This window comes from Macrobrachium nipponense, chromosome 26, assembly GCF_015104395.2.
Source record: "Macrobrachium nipponense isolate FS-2020 chromosome 26, ASM1510439v2, whole genome shotgun sequence".
Taxonomy (NCBI): domain Eukaryota; kingdom Metazoa; phylum Arthropoda; class Malacostraca; order Decapoda; family Palaemonidae; genus Macrobrachium; species Macrobrachium nipponense.
The window spans coordinates 77,042,779-77,061,240 of NC_087215.1; the positions used below are offsets into that span (position 1 = coordinate 77,042,779).

General features: G+C 34.6%; 1 protein-coding gene across 1 annotated transcript in view; it reads right to left on the minus strand.

The window, feature by feature from the left end:
• Nucleotides 1–14,839, minus strand: part of LOC135199891 (keratin-associated protein 5-1-like) — a 67,213-nt gene extending 52,374 nt beyond the window's left edge. Inside the window, exons 1-3 of the mRNA XM_064228018.1 lie at nt 14,659–14,839; nt 8,582–8,645; nt 556–684 (exon numbers count right to left, since the gene is read on the minus strand). Coding sequence (XP_064084088.1) covers nt 556–684; nt 8,582–8,618 — 166 coding nt within the window. The 5' untranslated portion in view covers nt 8,619–8,645; nt 14,659–14,839. The remainder of the gene's footprint in view (nt 1–555; nt 685–8,581; nt 8,646–14,658) is intronic.
• Nucleotides 14,840–18,462: the final 3,623 nt, after the last annotated feature.

Genomic DNA, 18,462 nt, shown 5'->3' on the forward strand with positions numbered 1-18,462 from the left:
ACCAACTGAGTGATATAATGATCGGTCAAAGATCAGATAAGGTGATACGTGCCAATAACCCAGACATGACATTGATTGACAAAATCAAGAGGAAAGTATCACTCATTGATGTCGAAATGCCACGGGACACCAGAATAGATGAGAAAGAAAGAGAAAAAAATCGTTAAGTATCGAAACCTAAAAATAAAAGTAAGAAGGATATGGAATATATGTGCCGTGGAAATTGTTTCCTCCCACCCCAATCATAGGAACACTAGGCATGATCCCAAGATCCCTGAACAAAAGGACATGGAAAAACTAGATTCTGGATTAGCTCTAGGATAGTGAGAAAAGTTATGGACTCGTAAGGAAGCAGGATGCAACCCGGAGCCCCACACTATAAAAACATTCAGTCGAATAGGATGAATGTGATAGACCTCCCCCAATAATAATAATAATAATAATAATAATAATAATAATAATAATAATAATAATAATAATATTAATAATAATAATAAAGATACTGTGATGGGCTTCTGAATAACAATAATAATGATAATAATAAAATCTACTTACGTGTTATAATGCAGCATGTGCAGAATTTTGATCCACACAAGCTGGCGTTTGTAGCGTCGCAAGAGCTGGAGCTTCCCACATCAACACATCGGGAGCTCAGAGCTTCACAGGCATCCGTGTCATAGCAAGCTGTGTTTGAATAGAAGAAGCAAAGATCCCGTTAACTATGGGTGTCTGTCATGCTGAGATCGGAGAGAGCCTTGAACGACTCAGAGCTACACGTCAATCTTAGCTCTCACATTTTCATTGAGTGGCTTGAAACGGAAGAAAGAGGTGGGTCTAGTGAACACCAGGACAGACTACGTCGGTGTACCTCATGTGGTGCACTGTAGGCATTACTGAAAGGTCTTTGCAGTGTCCCTTCCTTCGGCCCCTAGCTACAACCCTCGGTTCATTTCCTTTTACTGTACCCTCCGTTCAAAATTTCCTCTTTCTTGCAATCTTTCCTAACAATTGTTTCATATTGCAACAGGTAGGATTTCCTCTCGTTACACCTTTCCAACTGTTTTACCATCAATTCCCCTTCCAGTGCTGAATGACCACATAGGTCCCAGCGCTTGGCTTTTGGCCTCACACGGGTCCACCGCAGTAGGACCCAATCACTACTGGTCGAACCATTTCCTTTTAATGGTAGTCTACCAGTAACCTCATTCTTTATCAGTCAGTTTTTTAGAATATCGATGGCGATGGTATATAAAGCTCACACACACACACACACACACACACACACACACACACACACATATATATAATTATAATAATATTTATTTATATATATATTAGATATATAGATATAGAATATATTAGTATCCAGTCGATGCAAGGTGAAGGACAATCCTTTATTCCCATTATATGTACTTTTTATTGTCATGATGTTTCAAGACATAAAAGTCCCATGAAAGTCCCATTATCAAGTTAAAAAATTTAAAACAAAAGTTAGAATCACAAACTCGAAATACAAATTAAAAGTACAAAAAGTTTACAAATATAAAAAGCAAGTATGGAGGAGTCAATACCATAAGGTGCTGAAAGCACAGACCGAGTGACAATTCGGGCCGGGTCAGCTTCGACTTGAACTCACGAGAGATACAGAGGTGTTGAGGACGACTGGGTGTTTAACTGCGGAACGAGCTGTTTAATGAAAAGTGATTCTAAAATAGCTAAATGCTGTTCGTTAGGGGATTGCCCTATAATTTTAAAATTTTTTAATTCATGTCATGTTCATATTTCTTTGTATGTTCGCGTATACATGAAAACTCAGGATTAGTTAATTTGACACCTGTTCTATAACTAACGCCTCGATGAGAGTCTAATCTCACGTTGAGTAACCTCCGTGTGGAGCCGACTTACTTCCCTAGATTACATTTAGGGCAATTGAATATATATACGACTCCTGAGGTCATCAGTGGATTGAGTTTCTCCTTGTATTTAAACAAGATCTAATATTCATTGGGTTGCAAGGTATTAGTCTTAATTCAATTGCAGGAAAAAACTTTCTATTAACAGTTTCAATTCACGGTAGAAATTTTTGTTATGAATAAAATGGGACACTTGCAAACAATTGTAATTTTGGCGCTGTTGGTATTTTAATTTTAGGATGGAAGATATTGTTCAAGAATTTGTACAGGTGTTTATAAAAAAAGTTTCGAAAGAAAGCAATTGTCAGTGAAATATTGGTGGAGATAGGTTATTTCATTGTGAAATTGATTCCAGTTAGAGGTTACGTTAAAAGCCCTATGAAAGAGGGTAGACATGGAGTTTAGTTTAAAATTATAAAAACAGTTGCTATAAAAATTCGATCACAGGCCGGTAAACGTTTCCTTTCTAAAAACCGTGGTGTTAAAATGATCATCATATCTAAAAGCGGTTACATCTAAAAATGGCAGTTTATTTTCCTTTTCATATTCAATTGTGAAATTAATGTTAGGATGTATTTCATTGGCATAATCAAGAAATTTGTCAGGCTGATCTTTATCTCTGAACAATAAGAAGGTATCATCCACGTACCTATTATAAAGTAATGGATGGTAGGCCAAAAAGCAGTTGTCCAGTATGCGTTCCTCCAGGGAGCACATAAAAATGTTTGCAAAGGTGGGATCCAAAGGGGATCCCATCGCCATACCATCAACCTGAATGTAGGCTTTGCCGTTAAAAACCAAGGCTGAGTCCTGCACAGCGAGCTCGAGCAATTTTCTAAAATCCGTAAGGTTAAAATTATTAAAAGTGGCATCTGGGTCAGTAAAAATACGGCTAACAATAATATCAATGGTTTCTTCTACCGGTACATTAGCAAAAGAGACTCCACATCCATGCTTACCATGAAAAAGTCTGAATCCTGGGGTAAGATTTTTTCTTTAAAATGTTCTGAATTCTTACAACTATAGATATTGGTAGTTAAAGGCGCTAGGAGAGGCTCAAGAAATTTGGCAATTTTGTAATTAGAAGCGGTATAGGAGGGAGGATAGGCTTCATTGGTATACCTTCTTTATGGATTTTAGGTAACCCATACATCACCCCATATGAGGCACCTGTGCTATATAATGAAGTATAAGTATTTTTACTAATGATTTTCGAGTCTTAAAGGTATTTCAAAAAATGGTTGATTCTGTCTTCTATCTTAAAGATAGCAGAATATTGAGGTTCTTCTATCTTTTTGAATTTAGATTCATCTCCTAAGATATTTTCCATCTTTTGAATATTAGATCTTTGTTTAAACACAAGGAGAAACTCAATCCACTGATGACCTCAGGAGTCGTATATCTATTTAATTGCCCTAGATGTAATCTAGGGAAGTACGTTGGCTCCACACGGAGGTTACTCAAAGTGAGATTAGACTCTCATCGAGGCGTTAGTTATAGAACAGGTGTCTAATTAACTAATCCTGAGTTTTCATGTATACGCGAACATACAAAGAAATGTAAACATGACATGAATTTCAAAGATTTTAAAATTATAGGGCAATCCCCTAACGAACAGCATTTAGCTATTTTAGAATCACTTTTCATTAAACAGCTCGTTCCGCAGTTAAACACCCAGTCTTCCTCAACACCTCTGTATCTCTCATGAGTTCAAGTCGAAGCTGACCCGGCCCGAATTGTCTCTCGGTCTGTGCTTTCAGCACCTTATGGTATTGACTCTTCCCTACTCTTGTACTTGTTTTTTATATTTGTAAACTTTTTATACTTTTAATTTGTATTCCGAGTTTGTAATTTTAACTTTTGTTTTATCTTTTTTAGCTTGATAATGGGACTTTTATGTCTTGAAACGTCACGACAATAAAAGTACATATAATGTGAATAAAGGATTGTCCTCCACCTTGCATCGACTGATGTCTACTGGTTGATAGAAGCGCCTCCAATCTTCATAATTATATATTTATATAATTTAATATATATATATATATATATATATATATGTATATATATATATATATATATATATATATATATATATATATATAATATGTATATGTATATGTATGTATCATAAACATAAGATTATGCGTATGTGACTGTAAATTTATTTTCAAGGTGGAATATTTTAAGCAAACCTTTGGTATGATAATGGGAAATCCACCTTCGCCTGTTCTTTCAAATTTATATATGGAGTATTCTGAACGCCTGTACATCCCATATATTTCCAATTTCCTGTGACATGGTACTGTTTTGTTGATGATATTTTAGCCATCATACCCAAAGATTTCGCTGTAAATAAAATTTGGCTCAACTAAATGATCAAGTCCCTTCTATTAAATTTACGCTTTAGTTAGAGAAAGATAATTGTTTACATTTTTTGTGTATATATATATATATATAATATTATATATATATATATATATTAAAAGGGAATCGTTTAATTGTAAATTTAGTATTTATAGCAAAAAGACAAATAATTTGACGTGTACACACTATAATTCAGGACATCAATGTTTCTTCGAGCCTTGCGAATAGTCAGCCCTGAGTTTGTAGATGAAGAATTCAAAAACATTAGAAAAATAGGAACAGATTTGGGCTATGCATCCCATATCATGGATATTTGTTACATTAAAGCTATCAAGAGATGGAAAGAGTATTTCGAACAGTTGTTAAATGAAGAAAATAATAGACTAATAAGAGAGGATGGGCAAGTGAACATTGGCATGGTAATGAGGTTTTCTAGGCAAGAGGTACTAAATGCACTGAAGAAGATGAAGAATGGGAAGGCAACCGGACCAGACATGATTCCGGTGGAGGCATGGAAAGCATTAGGAGATGAAGGAGTGGATATACTGTACGATCTTATGATAAAGATCCTTGAACAGGAAAAGATACCAAATGAGTGGCGTGGGAGTATATTGATCCCAATTTTTAAAGGGAAAGGCGATGTCCAAGAGTGTGGTAATTATAGGGGCATTAAATTGATGTCCCACACTTTGAATATACTGGAAAGGATGATAGTTGCTAGACTGCGAGAAGAAGTACAAATAGGTAAAGAGCAGATGGGATTTATGAAGGGAAGGGGAACAACAGATGGTATATTTTGTCTGAGGCAAATAATGGAGAAATTCGGGGAAAGACAAAGGGACCTACATATGATATTCATTGACCTTGAAAAGGCTTATGACCGAGTCCCGAGACAAGAGGTATGGAGGAGCCTGAGGGAGAAGATGGTGCCTGAGAAGTATGTGCGATTGATACAAGAGATGTACCGGAATGTATTTACCAGAGTGAGGAGCAGTGTTGGGGAGACAGAAAGTTTTGAGGTGAGAGTAGGATTACACCAGGGGTCGGCTCTGAGCCCATTTATCTTTAACATAGTGATGGATGTTATAATAGAGGGAGTAAGGGAGACAGTACCATGGAACATATTGTATGCAGATGATATTGTTCTGTGTGCAGAGAGCAGGGAAGATCTGGAAGTGAAATTGGAAAGATGGAGACAAGAACTGGAGGACAGAGGAATGAGAATAAGTAGATCTAAGACAGAATATATGTGTACCACCACTGAGGGGGGATGATAAAGAAAGTATTCAGCTTGGTGGAGAGCAAATAAAGAGAGTTGATAAGTTTAAGTATTTGGGATCTTTTGTTAATGCTGGAGGAAGTATGGAAGAAGAAGTAAAACATCGGGTACAGGCAGGCTGGAACAACTGGAGAGCGGCCTCTGGAGTTCTTTGTGACAAAAGAGTGCCGCTTAGGTTAAAAGGAAAATTTCACAAGACGGTGGTAAGAACAGCAATGCTGTATGGTACGGAAACAGCAAGCATGAGAAAAACAGAGCAGAAGAAGATGGATGTGGCAGAAATGAGAATGCTTAGGTGGATGTCTGGGGTGACAAGAGAGGATAGGATCAGAAATGACTACATAAGGGGGTCAACTAAGGTGGTGGAAGTATCAAAGAAAGTGCAGGAGGGGAGGCTGAGATGGTATGGACACCTGTTGAGGAGAGATGAGGACCACGCTGGGAGACATACTATGGGTGTGGAGGTGCAAGGAAGAAGAAAAAGAGGGAGACCAAGAAAGAGATGGAAGGACTGTGTGAGAGGAGACTTACATGAGAAGGGAATTGATGAGGCAGAAGCGCAAGATAGAAATAGATGGAAACGGCTCATCCGAAACGGCGACCCCATATAAAAATGGGAACAAGCTGGGAAGAAGAAGAAGAAAGCTATCAAGATCTTCTATGAAAAATCGGAAAGTTAAAAAAGAATTGCCCTCAAACACACTTTGTTTGAACATTTTATTGGATTTGAGGCTGTAAAACCTTTTTCAAAATTGTTTGATACCAATGTATAATAATGTAAAAAAAAAAAACATGCTTATAAAAAATAGCCCGCAAAAAGATAGCAATATTGTATACAAAATTCCACGTATGGATTGTTATTTATTTTACTTAGGCCAGACCGGTAGAGAATTGAACACCAAATTAAAGCAACACAAATTCTCAGTAAATAAAGAAACAGAACCAGGGAAAAAAAAAAATAATGCTTTAAGTTTTACATTTTAGTGAAAGTCCCACAGAATACATTGGACTCGAAGCCAAATATTTTCACGTTGTAACGAAACTATTTGAAGGAACTGTTAGAATCTGATTTGATTCAGTTAACCTGGGTGAATCATTTTAATGAATGTCAAGGATTATTTTCATCTGACCCGGTCATAAAACATAAGAAGGAATTGAAAGATAGAATAAAGAGGATTACTAATAAGTAGATTTCGAATCTAATCTGTTGACCGCTCTGTGACCTCCCGACTTTTTTGTATTTCCTTATGACTTGTACCCACCAATTATATAGGACCTTGCTTCTGTATATCTTTAGTTGCTGTGACCATGGCTTGGTAATAATACGAAAGCACTTAGTATATCCTGTGTTTCAATTTTCATTCTTGGTTGTAACTTAGTTTCTTATAATGATCACGATTTTTATTTCTTCATGACTTAAAATCAAACATAATATACATACATACATACGTATACATACATACATACATATACATACATACATACATACATATATATATATATATATATATATATATATATATATATATAAATGTGTGTGTGTGTGTATACGATTGAATGAACTCGTTTGAAAAAATATTCTGGTGAAAACTTTCATTTTGGAGTTGAGTATTGCATTGCATTTGAAGGAGCAGATCTCTAAGAATTTTGAAAGTGTTCTAGAAGATTTTCAAAGGCGCTAAAGTTGAGAATGGATTTATATCATAAACTGGATGAATTGTTTCATTTTCAGAGGCCTTCGGGCCTATCCATATCTTCATTTGAAATCACTATTGAAATCTCAGCTTTAACTCACTTTCGTGTTATCACCTCTCACTCGGCGCCTTCAATGGGAGGAAGGTTTCTAAGAAAGCGCAAAAAGATGGCCATCCGACTTGACCAACTAAAAAGACTTATCTGTTCTTAAGGAGTATAGGCTCCATAGGGGGTTAGTGCCGTCAGTTCACCTCACGCGGGTACTGTAGACATGACCTAAGGTTATTTGCAGCGTCCTTGCCATGGCGGCCCCTAGCTGCTTAAACCCCTTTCAATTCTTTTACTGCGCCTCCGTTCCCATACCTTTTCTTCTGTCTTACTTTCCTAACCCCTCTCCTGGCAACTGACTCATAGGGCTTCTTCTTCTTCTTTATCTTCTCCTTCAACTGCAAAAAGCTTCCTGACCTTTTCACCGTCAGTTTCCATTGCAGCGCTAAACGACCTCACCATAGGTCCCCTTGGCTTGCTTCCCCTTGGGCCAGAATTCCAAAATTCACAATTCCTATATATAATATATAATTAAGAATTATATTATAATATATATAATATATATATGTATTTTAAATATCTATAATGATAATAATAATAAATATATATATATATATAAGATATATATTATTAGGATGGCATAACTACTAATAATATCTTATATATATTAATAATATAAATTAAGATATAGATATATAAAAGACAAAGACATATATTTTAATTATTTAGATATATAATATTTAATATTAATATAATATATATATTAGATATAATTATATCGTTATATATATTATTAGAATATATATTTATATTAAAAAAATAAAATATATAATTGTACCTTATATAAAACATATCTATGAATAGATATTATATATATATATATTATTATAGAATAATTACATATAAAATCTAATTATAATATTTTAGTTTATAATAGATACATATAATAGAAATTAACTAGATTATAGATATAGATATTAATAATTAATATATATAAAATCTAAGATAATTATATAAATAATCTTCTATATATATATATCGATATATAATTATATTATATATAATATATACATAGAATATATAATACAATTTATATAGATTACAGTATAATAATATTATAAACTATATATTACCATATATATAAGATAATTATATATAATATATATATATATATATTATATATAATTATAAATATAATAATATAATATATAATATAATATTATTCCTTGATTTCAGGAGACCGGAAAAAGACTGAAATGTTTGCAGGATATCTATCACTCACAGTTTTGTCTTCTTCGAGTTGTAGTGATGTCCTCCATTAGACACGGGATTTACTTACTTGTGTTCTGAAATAAAAAATGAAAAAATTAAATGACAGAAATGGGCGTCACCTGGTATTCAGACAGTTATTGTACCTTCAAGTTTAAATGCAGAGAAACAAGAGATGACCGCGTAATTGAAAAGAGAATGGAAAAAAATAGCATGAGGGTAATAAAGCATCGAAATGAAACTGACAAAACAGAGGAGAAGAAACTGGACGTAGCAGAGTGGAGAAGAAGAAGAAGAAGAAGAAGACGAAGAAGATGGATCGTATCCGGACTATAATTAGAAAACAATTGTTCGATTTAGTAATTGTTCGAACCAGCATTTTACGAGCAATTCTTCGACAACAGTTGTTCAATAATACTCTAATTATTAGTGAATACTTTGTCTATTCTCAAAGCTTGTATTCTAGGAAAACTCAATGGCTTTTTTTTAGTTTAGAGGATACAGCCTTTGCAAAAAAGACATGGCTAAATTTATTCAGAGCGAGAAAGGAAGAGACATGCTACTGATGGACGGATTCATATATGTGAAGGACAAGCAACTAAAGTCCAAGATCTACTGGAGATGCCAATGTTTTGTGGAAAAGTCCAAAAGGCACACAGTAGCAATTGAAGGCACGATCACTTCTAATAACGGTGAACATAATCACTCAGGAAATTCGACAAATGTTGAAGTACGGAAGTTTTTAGATAAAGTGAAGACTGACGCGAAAGACCCAGAGATTCTCCTTATTATATCACGTCTAACACATCTTTAGAATTAAGTCGTTGTGTTGCAGCCGCTCTACCGCAAACCTGCAGCATAAAACAAAAAATTCGTCGAGTGAGGCAGGAAGAGCTTTGTGGATATTATCGAGTGTAACACAAGGAAAAAGAAATGAGGGAAGTCTGCAGAACGCTTCAAGTCGCTTACTGATAAATTCTTCGAGTATCAGAATGGGATCGATTATTGGCGTGCCATTTCATATCGGTTTAGTAAACTTAGATTTTTTTTATTAAAACATTTTTTATTTTTTATTACTCTGAAATAAAATCATGTAAATTTACTTAATATTGTTTTTTATACTCTGAAATAAAATCATGTAAATATTTGTTTTTGTATTCAAATACTTAATATTGTTTTTGTATTCTCATAACAGAAAAAAATGGGTGTTTATAAAATAAATATTTTCGAAGAAATAATGAAATGTGTAAGGAGCAAATAAGTAAAAAATAAATACATTATTTTTTTGCTCATTAAAAAAATTAGTCTTTATAAAAATTTTCGATAAAAAAATTAGTCTATAAAAAATTGTTTCGAAAAATTGTTAATTCGAACAACTGTAGAATCGAACAATTAATTTTCAAAAAACTGTTTTCGAAAAAATATTTTTGAACAATTGTTTTCGAATAATTGTCTGGCATAACGAACGATAGAAGATGATGTTAGGATTAGGAACGAGGAGATCATCAGAGGCTCAACAAAGGTGGTTGAAATATCGAAGAAAGGGAGGGAGGGAGGGAGGAAAGACAGAGATGGTGCGGCCACCTTAAATTAACAGAGACGGGTGGAAGACCATATTGGATGGAGGCACAGATCCTATGGGGATGGAAGAGCAGGCTAGAAGGAGAACAAGAACAAGACCTTACCTTACAGACCTTACAGTTCGTTCGGGTTGCCCCAGGTCCCTCAGTGTGAGGCACCTCTTTAATGTCTTTACCAGGAGAGTTGGCTAGTACATCTTCCGGTATATTTTGCATCTTCCAATCTTGGATGGTCTGGGATGCAGTTTAGATATTTGTCGAGCTTATTCTTAAACACATCTACGCTCACTCCTGATATATTCCTCAGATGAGCTGGCAACGCATTGAATAGACGCTGCTTATCGATGCGGTGCGTAGTGGATTAATGTCCCTGTGTGCTTTCCTTATTTTTCCTGGTATTGTTTTGGGCACTATTAATCTACCTCTGCTTGCTCTTTCTGATATTTTTAGTTCCATGATATTTTCTGTTATTCCTTCTATCTGTTTCCATGCCTGAATTATCATGTAGCGTTCTCTTCTCCTTTCTAGACTATATAATTTTAAGGATTGTAGTCTTTCCCAGTAGTCAAGGTCCTTAACTTCTTCTATTCTAGCTGTAAAGGACCTTTGTACACTCTCTATTTGTGCAATATCCTTTTGATAGTGTGGGTACCATATCATATTGCAATATTCCAAGTGGACTATCGAACATATGTTTTATAAAGCATAAATCATGTGTTCAGTCTTCTGTTTTGAAGTGCCGTAACAACATTCCCATTTTTGCTGTTTTACATTTTGCCAAAAGAATTGCTATTTGATCATTGCATAACATGTTCCTATTCATCATCACACCAAGGTCTTTACTGCTTCCTTATTTGTGATTGTCTCATTATTAGGTCCCCTATATGCATATAGCTTTCCTTCTCTGTCTCCATAATTTATTGATTCAAATTTATCAGAGTTAAATACCATCCTATTTTCCTCTGCCCAACAACATATACTTTGTTAAGGTCTCTTTGTAGAGCGTTCCTATCTTCATCACAAGTAATTTCTCTACTTATTCTTGTGTCATCAGCGAAACTACTCACTACCGAATCCTTAACATTACTGTCTATGTCTTCAATCATAATAACAAACAGTATTGCAGCTAACACGTACCTTGTGGCACACCGGATATTACCTTGGTTTCATCCGATTTCTCATCGTTTGCAATAACTATCTGTTTTCTGTTGTGTAAAAATTCTTTTAACCATCTTCCTACTTTATCTACGATATTGTGTTTTCTAATTTTCTTTGCTAATATATTATGGTCTACTTTGTCAAAAGCTTTTGCAAAGTCTAGATAAACCACATCTGTTTCATTTCCGCTTTTCAATTTTTTGAACTATGTTCTCACGGTGGACTAACAGTTGGGTTTGTGTACTTTTTCCGGGTATCGAAACCGTGTTGTCCTATATTAAACAAATTATTTTTTATTAAATGTTTCATAATATTTTTCTTCATTACCCTTTCATACACTTCTCATAATATGTGATGTTAGAATCACAGGCCTATAATTTACTTGCCTCTAGTCTTTTGATCCACTTTTGAAAGTAGGAGTGATATATGCTAATTTGTGCTCATCATAAATCTTGCCTGTATCTACACTTTGTCTTAATAATATTGCAAGTGGCTTTGCGATAGAATGAACTACTTTCTTTAAAAAAATAGCAGGGATTCCATCAGGCCCTGCAGCAGCTCCATTTTTAATTTCATTAATTGCCTGCACAATATCAGCTTCATTAATTTCTATGTCAGCTAAATATTCACTATTTTCGTCCCTTACTTCTATATCATTATCTTCATTATCTATTCTAGGGTGAAAATTCTCTTATTATACGTTCTGCAGTATGTTTTGCAAATTTCCTTTTTTCATTCGTTAATCTCCCTTCAATTCTCAGAGGGCCTATTTCTATTCTTCTTTTATTCATCTTCTTCGCATATGAGTATAATAGTTTGGGGTTTTGCTTGATATTTATTAGGGTTTTTTCTTCCAAGTCCCGTTTTTCATTTTCTTTTGATTGTATAATCTTTTGTTCTGCATTTTCTATCTTACTTTTTAGTTCTATAACTTTCCATGCATTTTTTTCTTTTGCAAGACCTTTTTTCCACTTTCTGATTTTCTGGAACAAGATCCTTCTGTCTCTGGTATGCATGACTGATGTTTACTTTTCTTCTTCGGTATATATTGTTTTATCCACTATTTTCTCTAATATTTTATATAATATCTCCGTATTTACCCTTATGTCATCGCTTACGAAAATGTTATCAGAATCTTTGTTTAATTCTTCATTTATTTCTGGACCATTTTATTTTTATTTTGTTTTTTACTGTAGAAAGTTGTATTTTCCATATCCTTCCCACTTTTTCATTTCTTGCTTATCTCTGTTTTCACTTGCTTTGGAATGAACTGTTAATTCTATGACATTATGGTCTGAAATACTCGCATTATAAACTATTATTTCTTTAACATAATTCATCTCGTTCACAAATACTAGGTCTAAAGTATTTTCCTTTCTTGTTGGCAGGTGATTTATTTGTTGAATGTTGTATTCTAGTAGCATATCTAATAGCTTTTCGAATTGCCTCTTATCTTCTGCACTACTATTACTCTCTTTTTTATATGTATAAGTACAACCACAATCTCCTATTCGTTCTTTCCATTCTACGAAAGGAAAGTTGAAGTCACCAGATAGGAGGAGGAGGAGGAAGACCAAGAAAGAGACAGAAGGAGAGACTGTGAGGGACGAGGACTTCAGAGAGAGAGAGAGAGAGAGAGAGAGAGAGAGAGAGAGAGAGAGAGAGAGAGAGAGAGAGAGGGTGGGGGGGGGGGGGGGGGGGGGGGGGAGAGGGAGAGAGAGAAGGGACTTTATGAAGCAGAAGCACACCACAGAGGTAGGAAAAGGAAGAGGTTCATCCGTATAGAAACGGATCTAAGCTTAGAAGAACAAGAAGAAAAAGAATAAAAAAAAGAAGAGGTGAAAGCTCTGACTTTTTGTCCCCGTGAAAGAGTATCCCCCACTCATTTATACATCATATCAAGACACTAACATGAGAATGTGGTGTCGAAGAAACCCCTTTCACTGCCAAATTCCATTTCCAAAGCTTCTGTTTCTTCTCTTCTTTCTTTTCTCATATGTGTGCAACAATCGTGTTCAGAATCTCAGCTAAGAAATGTGCCGAGGGCATCGTTTCAGTCAAAGAAGTTGACAGTTCTTTCATAAGAAGTCAAAGATTAAAGCTTTTTAGAAATAATTTTTTTTTCTCAACTTAAAAGAAACGCTTTCGAGATTTCGACAGAGAGAGATATTTTCAAACAGTACAAATGTCAACGATGTTGACAGTTCTTTCATAATGGGTCAAAGATTAAAGATTTTTGGAAACATATTTTTTTTCAAGTTAAAAGAAACGCTTTCAAGATTTCGACAGAGAAAGATATTTTCAAACGATACAAATGTTAAAGATGTTGACAGTTTTTTCATAATGGGTCAAAGATTAAAGCTTTTTGTAAACAAATTTTTTTTCAGCTTAAAAGAAACGTTTTCGAGATTTTAACAGAGATATTTTCAAACAGTACAAATGTCAACGATGTTGACAGTTCTTTCATAATGGGTCAAAAATTAAAGCTTTTCGGCAAAATTTTTTTTTTCAACTTAAAAGAAACGTTTTCGAGATTTTGACAGAGATATTTTCAAAAAGTACAAATGTCAAAGATGTTGACAGTTCTTTCATAATGAGTCAAAGATTAAAGGTTTTTGGAATATTTTTTTTTCAGCTTAAAAGAAACGCTTTCGAGATTTCGACAGAGAGAGATATTTTCAAACAGTACAAATGTCAACGATGTGACAGTTCTTTCATAATGGGTCAAAGATTAAAACTTTTAGAAAACAAATTTTTTTTTCAACTTAAAAGTAACGCTTTCGAGATTTTGAGAGAGAGATATTTTCAAACAATACAGATGTCAAAGATGTTGACAGTTCTTTCATTATGAGTAAAAAATTAAAGCTTTTAGGGGGGGGGGGGGAAAAAAAAAAAAAAAAAAAAATAATTTGTTTCAAATTAAAAGAAACGCTTTCAAAATTTCGACAGATAGAGATATTTTCAAAAAGTACAAATGTCAAAGATGTTGACAATTCTTTCATAATGGGTCAAAGATTAAAGCTTTTTGGAAACAAATTTTTTTTGGAACTTGTAAGAAACGCTTTCGAGATTTCAACTGTCTCTCTCTCTCTCTCTCTCTCTCTCTCTCTCTCTCTCTCTCTCTCTCTCTCTTTCGAAATCATTGCTTTTAAGCTGAAGATTTTCTCACAAAAGTTTCATTCTTTGACCCATTATGGAAGAGATGTCTACAGCTTTTGTTTTTTTGTTTGAAATCACCTCTTATTCGATGTCTGGCAACTGAAGCGAACAGCATATGAGAGAAGCCCTTCAACAACAAAAAAACTGACAGGGGCAGACAGTCACAAAAACAGATAGTCATAGAAATATCTACCTGACAGACGCAGCCGGAAACTAGCATCGATGCTATGACCAGAAAAACGCCCCAAGTCTTCATTGTTAGAGGTAAGATGAAGACGAAGTAATGACTGATCTGACTTGTTCTTCGGAGCTGCTGCGATGAATCCACTCTTCCTGGTGATGGTTTGCCTGCGACTGCTGGCGTTTGTGGTCTCTCTGCGGCAAGGGCTGGCTGGCCGTCGGAGTCAAAGCATAATTATAACCCTGGCACAAATGACGTAGCAGCAGCTGTGAACATTACAATATGTATAAGCGAACGTGCGTGGGCTTATAACGCTGTCCTGGGCTGTTTTCAAGGTCTAACATATAATACCTGATTTTAGGCCAGCTTTCTTATAACTGTATCCAAAAATCATGCTAATTTTACCCAATCAGACCAAGTTAATGAAATATGAGCACACTGAAAATATCCTAAATTCCGATCTATCTGTAGGTGAATGAAACACAATATTCAAAATATTAGACTGATTTATTCACAGAAGGCTTTCAAAATATTTTGAATAGATAGCAAGAAGAGTATAATGAACTAAGGAAGCTACTGGTGCATGAACGGTCTCTTCAGGGACTTCCGTTTGTGCTGAGCAGACTCCACATCCCTCTTCAGGCACCAGCAGTAGTCGGCCAGAAAGTTGACATTCCATCGGCCTTGATAGCGTTCCTCCATAACACCGATATCTTGGTGAGCTTAAGCACTCACCCTGTTCTTCACTGAAGTCTCCACAATTCTCTGGAAAATAGTCCAGATGAGACCAGAGGAAGTGCATTCTCACTGACATGTGCACCAAGGTGGCGGAAATTCTCCATTAACTCATCAACCAACAACCTTCTGATACTGGGAACTTCTGTGGTTGTCAAGGAAGTTTGCAATGACTGGCTTAAGGGACAACCAGGCAGAGAGTTCAGCAGGATTCAGCGCATCATCAAAACTAGCGTCCTTGATGAGTTCCCTTATTTGAGGACCATCAAATAGACCTGCCTTAAGTTTCTCCATGCTTTTTTGTTGACACTTCTGATAGAGGAAAGCAAATCCTCTACCTTCCCTGTCCAATGCCTTTACAAAGTTCATGAGACCGCGTTTGATGTGGAGGGGTGGAAGCAATACCATGTTCGGTTCAACCGTAGGGTGGGACACAACGTTGTGTGACTCTGGTTTTAATCATAGTCGTGATGGCCACTCTTGTCTGGCATACTGTAGTGCTGGTCATCAGCACGGCTATCCCATAAGTGCAGAAAGCACGGATACTTTGTATAATCACCTTGAAGTCCTACGATGAGTCCAACAACTTTACAGACCAACCATTTATGTTTCTGGTAGTTCAGAGAAGACAACAGACGTTACATGCTTTTGTGGGATTCTTTCATTTCAACTGAGTGCCCAACCAGGGATCGAATGTGGAAAACTTATTCCATTATTTCCGTTTCAGTGCTGAATGAACCTTAAAATCGTTAGGTCCCCGGTCCTTGACCTTTGGCCTCTGTTCTGTATTTGATTCCGTGGAGCTGCTGGAATCAATGGGTTCACAAATTTCTGGCAGTTTTCATTATGACCTTGAAATTATTTATTCCATCCAGAACGCCTGTGACTCTACGAGAAATGAGAAACTGGCTTTTTCAATTAGAACTTCTAGAAATACAAAATCACATATAAATATATATATATATATAATATATATAGATATATATATATATAATATATATATATTATATATATATATTATAAGTGAATAACACAGGAAAATGAGTGTCAGAAATTCGACACCAAGCACTTTCAGACATTGTCGAGGAATAAATGACACAGTTGGAAAGAAGGCTACAAGGTAAGAAAAAGATCAAGAATACCAGATGGTTCATTGTCAAAAGGGCAAAAAGTCAGAGATAATCCAGGATGATCCGAGATCACACGGTCACAAACCAAAAACATAGATTTAACCATAAGAGATACTGAAGCTTAGCCATACAAAGTCCTAAAACATATATAAAACTCCATTTATCAATTTTGTTGCTCACTTTTATTTATCTACTACTTTTTTAATTATTTAGAACACTTCCATTATCTGACTTGATCAAACAAGATTCAATGATATTCCCTGGAACTGTGTCGCTACACGAGACTAAGGATCTTGGTTGACTCCAGTTAATAGGAGGATCTACATCTCTCATATGCACGAATAATGCCTTCGTTATTTGGCCAGATCTCACAGAATATTAGTGCTGTTGGATTCGTTGTGAAAGTGATTTTCCCATTTGTCCGTAACATATTTTATTACACTTTTTACAAGAAATTTCATAGATGCAGCCAGGAACATCTTTAGGAGAATCGTTTATTACTAAACTCTTAACATTAATATTACTGAAAACAACTTTTTATTTTGAAAAGCTTTTAATTTGTAGGAATTTCTAAAATCCTTCCATCAAACGATAACTAGAGAATGTTACCCTTAGTAAATCCATGTTTGTTATTAGTTCAATAAAATGTTTTTCTAGCTCTTTCCATGACACATCTACACAAGTCCTTAGGTATTTAAGTTTCAAGGCAAGATCATAAACAGTTTTAATCTCAGCGTCAATAAACTGCGGGCTACAGACGTGCAAAGCCCTTAAGAACATGTCAGAAAAAAAGAAAGAAATTAACATTTTGATGGTGATTGGAATAATAATGAACAAAAGAGGCAATATCAGTTAAATTTCGAAAGACTGAAAGATGAAATTTCTATCATTTTTATGAGCTGCTACATCAAGAAAATTCAAACTACAATTTCTTTCTTCCTTCCACAATAAATGTTATAGAAATGACTAGATTATTGAGCTTAACCAGAAATTCCTGGAGATTTTCGTGAACTGGCTAAATACAAGAGATAAGGGATTACCCATAGCCATGCCAAACTTTTGTACACAAAAATCCACCATTAAAACAAAATTGACTATCTTTGATACATAACCTTATGAGCCTAACGAGGTTTTGCTACAGTTAAAGGCATATCATAAACTTTCTCATTCTTCCGCCCAAAATTCAAGTAAATCATCTACAGACACTTTTAAAAATAGAGACAACATCAAAATTAACCATATTTGAATTTTGATTTTAATTTTGCATACGAATTTAAGGCGATTATGCAGAAATACTTTGGTGTAACTCCTCACAAATCAGCAACTCGATGCTTCCATGCACAGTCTGTCATTCTATTCTTGTCCGAGAAGTGTTATTCGGTAGAAACAGAGAGAGAGAGAGAGAGAGAGTTTCAATTTTATTTTTAGAGAAAATAGTTGATGGTCAATAGAGTAAATTTAATGAAAAAAAATCAAATTGGGAGAAGAAGGAAACAATAATATATAAATTGAAATAAATTAGAATAAAAGATAAAAATAATTGAAATAATATCCATTTAATTTTTTCCAGAAAATTACCGATGGCTAAGTTTACATTTTTCTCCAATAATTTCCCGTTGAATAAAATCAAGTGAGTAAGCAATAATAAATAAAATAAGTATAAATCCAAAATTGATAAAAATGAAGGAAAATAAAATCAATATTAAATATAAAAAGAGATCTTGATGATAAAAAAGAATTATAATTTAATATGAAATGAAAACAGAAATAGAAATAATTCTAATAGGATAATATTTTAGAAGTGAATAATAATAATAATAATAATAATAATAATAATAATAATAATAATAATAATAATAATAATAATAATATTAAAAATAATCCGTTTCGTGTCAGAAATATCAGCCGGTTCACAGAGAACAAAAATCGCCTGAGTCAAGTGAAAGGTTTG